This window comes from Lampris incognitus, chromosome 5 (assembly GCF_029633865.1).
Source record: "Lampris incognitus isolate fLamInc1 chromosome 5, fLamInc1.hap2, whole genome shotgun sequence".
Classification (NCBI taxonomy): domain Eukaryota; kingdom Metazoa; phylum Chordata; class Actinopteri; order Lampriformes; family Lampridae; genus Lampris; species Lampris incognitus.
Window position 1 is genome coordinate 15,867,458 of NC_079215.1, and position 8,855 is coordinate 15,876,312.

At 45.1% G+C, this 8,855-nt stretch overlaps 1 protein-coding gene across 1 annotated transcript; it reads right to left on the reverse strand.

Moving 5' to 3' along the window:
* Window positions 1–557: 557 nt before the first annotated feature.
* Window positions 558–3,662, reverse strand: si:ch211-133l11.10 (rho-related GTP-binding protein RhoU). The gene is made up of 3 exons (XM_056279636.1): window positions 3,352–3,662; window positions 2,516–2,574; window positions 558–1,476 (listed from the first exon to the last, which is right to left on the reverse strand). The coding sequence occupies exons 1-3, from the start codon at window positions 3,620–3,622 to the stop codon at window positions 988–990; spliced, it is 819 nt and encodes a 272-aa protein (XP_056135611.1). The 5' UTR covers window positions 3,623–3,662; the 3' UTR covers window positions 558–987.
* Between the last annotated feature and the right edge of the window lie 5,193 nt (window positions 3,663–8,855).

Below are 8,855 nucleotides of genomic sequence, written 5' to 3' on the forward strand. Positions count from 1 at the left end.
TTAATTTTTGAAAGCGCAACGAACAATGGGGAAGCTCCAACTCGGCCGTCCGACCAATGGGGAAACTCCATCACTCACTCACTCACTCATGAACAACCGCAATGACACTTTTTAGGGGGGGTGGGGTTTGGGGGGCGGGGTTAAAAACATTTATTATACTTTGAGCCAATGAAAATAAGGTAATTTCATTGTAATCCAAAAATCACTGAAATAATATTTAATGTTGATATGCCACGTGTTTCAGTTGATCGTTAGTATGCCACGACCAAAGTCTGAAAGGGGGAACACTGTTTGATGAACAAAATAAAGACAATTGTTAATTATGTCGGTTTTTTGAGAGGTAATGAGAATTTTCCGCTTATTTTACCGCACAAAACATTTGATGGGTCCGGGGCTGAAAATTGTCCCCAGAAGTGGGTCACAGCTTGAAAAGGTTTGGGATGCCCTGGTTTAAATCATGCAGACAGTCATGACATTCAAGTTAGCTGATGAATTTGGTTGTAAGGGAGAAAAGAGAGAGAAGATATGAGCGGCACAAGTTTGAGATAGGGATTTATTTGAGCAAAGCACATGTACACGGGTTAATCAGTGAAAGAAAATCCACATTAGTGAGAAAGGATACACAGTGAAGTTTAGTCATGTCTTACATACATCTATGAACCAGTAGTTTTAGATTAGTGTCAGTCTGGTCAGTTATTTGCAACTTGCACACATAGTACATGGTATTCATACACATTAGCTGAATGTTTTCAGTCACATAAACTAAATGTTTTCAAAATAACTGACATCTAATAAAGTGGGATTACTGAACTGAAGGGTGTCATTTTAATCCCAAATCCTCAACATGAAATGAAACTGGTGAGTTAACCAATATGCACAATGACAAAAAAAAAAGAATTACAAGAACCTAGTTGTAAAAAATAAAAAACAAACAACCCCCCCCCCCCCAATGGAATTGGTGGAATGATTCGAGCAGCGTGTGGCTGCTCATTTCAATTCACAGCTTTGCTCTCCCATCAGACAGCCGATTTTCCTCCACCAGTTCTCCGAGAGGGTCTTGATTTTGTCTGGCGTCTTCTTCTTCAGGGTCAGCCTCTGCTGCTGGACCCCGATGCCGTCCACTGAATCAATGCTGGCCAAAATGGCAGAGTCAAAAGCGTCTTTCAAGTTTTTCTGAGTGAGCGCTGAGCATTCAGCAAAGCTTACTGCTCCAATCTCCTGGGCCAGCTGCTTGCCCTCCTCCGTGCCAACTGGGCGCTCCTGGTTATTTGCTAACTGGATTAGCACCTGGACATCCTCCCTCAGGTCCAGCTGGGTGCCAACCAAAACCAAGGGTGCACCCGGGCAGTGCTGACGGATCTCGGGCACCCACCGGTCTGCCAGGTTGCGAAAGGAGGATGGGCGCACGATGCTGTAGCAAAGGAGGAAGACATCTGCGTTTCTGTAGCAAAGTGGCCGGATGCGGTCCAAATCGTCCTTAATGGGTTTAGGAGACAGAAAGAGGCAGAATAAACTCATCTGTGTATACATAAGATTATAGAAGGACAGGAGACCGTCTTCATGTCTGAATACCCATACTATGGCCGGAGTATGCCATATATATATATATATATATATATATATATATATATATATATATATATATATATATATATATATATATATATAAAAATATAGTATCAATTTTTTATATACTACATTAAAGTCTTCGTAGTATGGTAAAATACAGTACACTAAAAATGCAGGCTGTATACTATTCTTGCTGAAAAACTGACCTAACACTTCTGGAAGAAAATGTCAATTTTGCATGGTTACCATTGAGCTATAGGTTATATGAGCTGTGTCCACTTCTGCTGGTTGACTGAGGACCATATAACAGAATTATGATTCATACTAAATGCATTTTATGGATGGTAAGTACTTAACAGTATGTAGTACAGTTAGTATGCAGTATATTGTATTAGTAGGCCATGTGGTACATAGCAGGGTTTTCGGACACAGCCCGTGTTTGATATGAAACAGTTGGTCAGAGAAACAACCAGAGGGCGACGAAACACAGGGAAAACTCCTCTGTAATACAAACTCAGATGAATCCTATAGGGGTCGATGTAACATAAGGGACCAAGGACAGGACAGGGGGAACCAAAACCACAATCACAACTACAGCTGGATAAACAAGGGCAGCTCATCTATAGCTGTGGCTGTGAAGTTTTGAGGCTAAATACAAATTACAGTAGCTACTGGTTAACGAAAAAGAGGCTTACATTGACTGATCCGTCCACCAGACCCCATTTCTATCGTAAAGGAAAGTGCAAAGAGAGAGAAAGATGCAAACTTTAACTGTGGCTCCTTGTTGCTGGACTGAGATAACAGCTGCCTTGCACATAGAAAATGCACAGTACTGTTGGCATTTATCAGGTAGGCTACTGTATACACTATAGCCTAAATGGGCTACCACAGGAGAAAATCCTAAATTTAATGGGAAAAAAATGCAACTGGAGAAGTCTCCCCTCACCTGACCAGCCATGTCACAGAGATGTAGTCTCACCGGCTTTCCGTCAACCACAACCATAACTGCGGCGATAAATGACAGCAGATATTTTCAAAGTTAAAATAATAGCATCACCTGAAAAGGAGACTTCATGTGTCTCAGAGAGGGAATAAAGGAGCCGTCGCTGCCATGGACAAGTGGCGTGCGACACAAAATGTGGACATGTAGGTGCATTACGGATGCATTTCCAAACATATTTCTCCTCCAGTGGTTCTCAGTCAGGTCCACAGGTACCATCAGTACTGCTGGATTTCTCCTCTGCCAAATAGTTAACTACATTAACTTACATTAAGCTGTTGTTTCAGTTATCCCAGCCTCCAATCAGGGAGGCTTTAGACCCTTAACAACAGGTGAATGTAGTGAACTATCTGGTGGACCAGAAAACCAGCAGTACTTGACCTGATTGAGAAACACTGCTGTACAGTATTACAACCACAGAAGGTCAGTGGCTGGCAGTGATATGGTGACCTGGGTCAACTGATCTTCATCAGTGATCATCATCATCAGACAACCAAGTATTACCAGTATGGGCGATGTTTTCGGAAAAGCTTTATGTATGTTGAAACAGCCTACACTACTCTGACTCACATCGGTGTGATACGATTTGATGTAGACAATGGATTTATGTTACCCCAGTGTCAGCCCTAAAAAAGGTGGGTGAACAGTCTGCAAATAATGAAAGAGTGAGTAGTGCTGCCTTTAGGTGCGTTTACCCTCCATTCCGCCTCTGGCTGCATCAAACACGGCTTCATTTTTAGGGGGGGGGCACAAGACCCGCTGACTACAGTTCTGCTAATTACCAGCAAAGTTGTCGAAGGCCGTCGGTACGTATTCCGTCGGGTATCCGTTGGTGGTGTAGCTGACGATGAGGCTGGTCTTCCCCACGGCCCCGTCTCCGACCAGGACGCAGTTCACCCTCCGCTCCGGCACGGAACCGGAACGCCGCCGCTTGGCGATGACGGCGAAGTCCCGGTTCTTCAAGCGCCGCGGCGGAACCGGGGGGAAGTCGTGTCCGCACACCGGATCCGACACGCGGCGGGTCTTGTGTTTGCTCACATCCCGCGGAAGCATGGCGCTCACCCGTGGGCTGCTACATCACCTGCGCGTCAAGCGGCTGAGACCGCCGCTAAAAACGAAAAATTAAAAAAAGCTGCGATTTTAAAAAGAAAGACAGAAAAGTAAACGGTCACAGTGACTCGATCCGCGCCGCGAGACTTCCGGTAGGTTTCTCCACGGCGGGAGCGCGGACTGGCGTTCTGTCATCTGGTGTGTTGGTGGCGTTAAGAGGCTTACGTGCGCCAGATGAGACGCAGCTCCAAGTGAATTAAGCCCCTTGGAAAGCCTCATGGGTAAATCGCGCGGTCCATGCGGTCATAGATCCACGTGTAAATAATAGCAATAACGGCGATTATAATGATAATAACAGCCTTCAGTTTAGGGACTCTCAACTCCGTTCACACATTTTCTGATTTGTTGTGTTTATTGCCTACAGGACATCCTTTTCTTTTTCTTTCTTTCTTTCTTTTTCTTTTTTTTTTTGCATTCACAAACGCCGCCTGTTCACTCATATAATACACCCCCACTGCCACTTACGCAGTTTTATATCGTACTCAAAGTGGCGTCTTTCCGTTTATATCAACTCAAACAAATCAGGTCATTAATTTTCCCATGTCAGCGTTCCAGCCTGCAAACGGTGTCCGGTACTACTGTATGTGGAGAATGGCGTAGTCGGCGTGCGCCCTCTAGCGGAGCATTCATACACGTACGGCAATTTACGAAAGCTTGGTCGGGGGGAAAAAGCATTATTTTACGTAACATCACGATGACGTCACAGGTCGGTGACGTTTTCACGTTGCAATCTAGCAGTTTCATTTCCTTTCGTTGTTTTTTTTCCATGCAGAAAACTTAAGTTCCCATTTTAATTCCAACTACAAATTCATCTCATTTTAATTTTTATTTACCGTTTTCTTCTTTCATATTGCCTGTTTTTATTCCTATGTTTTGCTTCATCATCTTTCTTTGCCATCTTTTTCTTTAGCATGTTTTTTTTCTTCTTTTACCATTACCTTATTTTTATCAGTGGACTTTCATTTAAGTTAAAGTGCATTGCATTTTAATGTGTGAAATGTGCTATGTAAATGACATTTGATTGATTGACAATCATACAAATAAGTGAATATTGCCACGTAAGTGAGATAATCTTATTCTACCATGAAAGGTGACGTGAGCTAAACTGGGCTGAGCAATAATTCAACATTATCGTTTATCTTCTGTCAACTGTATTATCGGGATGAAATTCGAACATCGTAATATCATGATACACAATTTTGCCGTCTGAATTAATAAGAATCTATTTCATATAAAATGCCCTATGATTATCCTGATAATATATTCTACCAGCTTGCATAGAGAAGACTTATGAATGATGTCATCTCATCTGACATGGTAATACTGGGCAACATATCATTCCATATCAAACATTAAATTAGACCTAATTAGACATTGGATTATATCTAGCATCTATCTCTTGCTCTGCTGCATTCAACTTTATCGTCGTCTTCTTCTTCTTTTGTGGCAGACAACGCGTTTCCTGTGCGGGCGCTATATTTGAATACTTGGTGGGAATAGCGGACCACGCCAGCACCAAAGACAAAAAGCATATATAGGAGCAGTTACAGAATGCTAATACATTGAATGTCTGTCATAACAAAATGACCAGTGCCTTGCAAAAGTATTCAACCCCCTTGACGGTCATCACTAATTTCTGGATTATAAAAAGGTACTCACACATCTGTTCCTGAACGATATTGTTTTTGTGAACCCATAAGCTCTAACAGCGTGTTCCCAAAGCCAAACTACGTTGTTTCGCTGACTTTTTGTAAATAAATTAAAAACTAAAATATAGTGCTTGCCTAAGTATTCAACCCCAACATATCAACACTTTGTAGAGTACCCTTTTGCTGCAGTAACAGCCATGATTCTCTTGGGGTAAGTAGTATGTACAAGCTTTGCACATTCTTCTGGTGTAAGTTTTACCCATTCTTCTTGGCAGAATGTGTACAGGTCTTGCAGGTGGTGGGATGGCGCCTCCGGACTGCGATTTTCAGTCTGTGCCACAGATATTTAATGGGGTTGAGGGCCGGACTTTGACTTGGCCACTCCAAAACATTCACCTTTTTGTTGTTGAGCCATGCCTTTGTTGCTTTATCCTTGTGCTTAGGATCATTGTCCTGCTGGAAGGTCAACCTTCTCCCAAGCTTCAGTGTTATGACACTCTGCAACAGGTTTTCTTCCAATATTTCACTGCATTTAGCTCCAGCCATTCTTCCCTCAATTTGAACAAGGTTCCCAGTGCCTGCCGATGAAAAGCGACCCCGTGGCATCATGCTGCTGCCGCCATGCTTCACTGTAGGGAGGGCGTTTACCCACATCCTAACTGGGTCTCGCTCATGCTTGGTAACAAACTCCAAGCGTGCTTTTACATGTATAGTTTTGGGCAACGGCTTCTTTCTTGCCACCCTCCCATACGGGCCAGATTTATGGAGAGCCCGTGATATGGTTGACTCATGCACATTTACTCCAGGTTCAGCCACTGACCTCTGGAGCTCCTTCAAAGTGGCTGCAGGATCATCTGTGGCTGCTTTCCTCACCAGTCCACGTCTTGCTCGGACACTTAGCTTTGCGGGACGGCCCGTCCTACAAAGCGTCTGGGTGGTGCGATACAGCTTCCACTTTCTGACAATGGATCCAGCAGCGTTCCCTGGGACATCCAAACACTTGGATGTTGTTTTGTATCCCTTTCCCACCCTCTGCGTTTTAATCACTTTGTCTCTTACTTCAGTGTCGTGCTCCTTTGTCTTCATCCTCTGATGGACTTCACGCCCGGCTAATGGACTTTACACAGAGTGCTCTTTATACCCATAAACGAGACCGTTACTTTAATATCTTACAGGTGCACACTAATTATGCCCAATTGTGTTAAGATGGGTTTATTTTAGGAATTGATGGTGTCATTTGTGTAAACTTGGAGCTTTCAGAGCACAAGGGGTACTTATGCAAGCACTATATTTTAGTTGTTAATTTATTAATAAAAATTCAGCGAAACATCACTTACTTTGGCTTTGGGAACATGCTGTTTATGGGTTCACAAAAATAATATTGTTCAGGAACAGATGTGTGAGTATCTTTTCTTCTTCTTCTTCTTCTTCTTCTTCTTCTTTTTTCGGCTTGTTCCCTGTTTCCCAGGGGTCACCACAGCGGATTTGATAGTTTCCACCCGTGAGGGCACAGCACCGACGGCGGTCTTGTCAGGCCACATAATTTTATAATCCAGAAATTAGTGATGGCTGTCAAGGGGGTCGAATACCTTTGCAAGGCACTGCACATGGCCTTTTAATATAAAACTATTACGGGGTACAGCTTTAATAACTAGACTGTGAATAAGAGTACACAGGAATGTACCGCAGGGCTGTTTCGCTTACAGTAATATCCCTGATTCCTGCTCTCCTCGTAAGCCTAAATCGTTGCCAGCACCGTCTCTTCCAAACCCTGTTTTATGTGTCTTAAAATGGGTAAATGTTTGCAAAACAGTGCTGGTTTCTTTGCCTAATTGGATTAACGAGGAGTCAGGGGGGGGGGAAACACAACAGGACTCTAAATACATTTTGCCTTGTGAATGGAGACATTGGGCAGCCCCCCCCTGCTTTACAAGGTGGCACCAGACCAATAAACCCATCCTCTGAACATTCTCTCTCTCTCTCGCTCTCTCTCTCTCTCACACACACACACACACAGACACCTTCACACACATACAGACAGACACACACACACATAACACAACACACAACACACAAAGCCACTATTCTACTTATGTGCAAATACCCCCTGCCCCGGCACATCTGATAAACTAGACTCCTAATCACAATCTGCGGCACGTCGGGCCTTCTCTGAGTTTGCGGATCGGCCAAATACATTTACCCAATTTAGAGTTGGGATTAGAGACCCACCCCCCAATCCAAATACACACATGCTCACACACACACACACACACACACACACACACACACACACACACACACACACACACACAACGTAGCCTCAGCCCCCCCCCCCCACTTTTGCTGGAATCAGCTGAGCGCTTCATTCTCCTCCCTTGTTCCTTCCCTTACTTCTTCTCTCTCCCTCTCTCTCCCTCTCTCTCCCTCTCTCTCTCTCCTCCTCTCTCTCTTTCTAACCCCGGGGGACTGGGGGGCAATCGGGCTCTATAGTTATGGGGCCGGGGCCATCTGTCAGCGTGTGCATTCACGCAGCCACCAGAAGGCCGCAACATGTGCAGGTTTAAATGGAGAACCCAACTTTCCCAGGACACATAGGGCTGACCCCGGCAGCCGCACCAACCCCCCGCCCTCCCCAAACGCCCCCCCCAGCACACCCCTGCATTGCCCCCCACCCACCCACTACCACAACCACTACCGAACCGCACCAAACCACCACCTTCCTCCACCACCAAGAAATACTGTCTGCATATGAATCACTGAATTAGCGCCCCCCCTCCCACCTTCGTCCCCCGGTGTATGGTAATTGGATGCGTCTGTTGCAATGTGCACAACGTTGTATAGCTTTTTGTTTCTCTAAGCACAACGATGCGTTTCCTCCTTAGCAGCCGATGGCGAGATGACCTCATTTTGGTAGAAATTCTAGGTAACAGATTCTCGAGTCTGCGCGTCAACCCATATGACAATATCTGAATTTCCTCCCGACACAATGCCGTTGAAAGACGGCAAACGATAACACTGAATTATTGAGTTGTAGACGGAGGAGTGTCTGAAGGAGGAGAGGGGATGAAGGTTGATGGTGTTCGGAGGTCGGACAGTAGCGATGGAGATCCTGACGTTGTCGTGCGTGAGCCAGAGACAGACAGAGATAGAGATCACCTGATTGGTAAATTGATTCTGAGAGATGGAGGAGGGTGTTGTTAGTGTGTGTTTGTGTGGGTGTGCACATGAATGGTGTATATGGGTAGGAGGGACGTAAGTGTGTGTGTGTGTGTGTGTGTGTGTGTGTGTGTGTGTGTGTGTGTGTTGGGTGGGGTGTTTGTCTGTAGTTTCCACAGGGGAGGAGGAACAATGGTGCTGGCGGGATTTTGCAGGGGAGGGGGGGGGGTCACACGCTTCTGTTTTGTGGCTCAGTCAACAGGCGTGTGCCAGGGGTGTCGTCTCGACTCCCCCCCGCCTGCTGTCCGACTCTGGGGAGCTGGGGAGCCGGGGAGCCATGAGAACCGAAGGCCCCGAGGCCCCTCAAATGA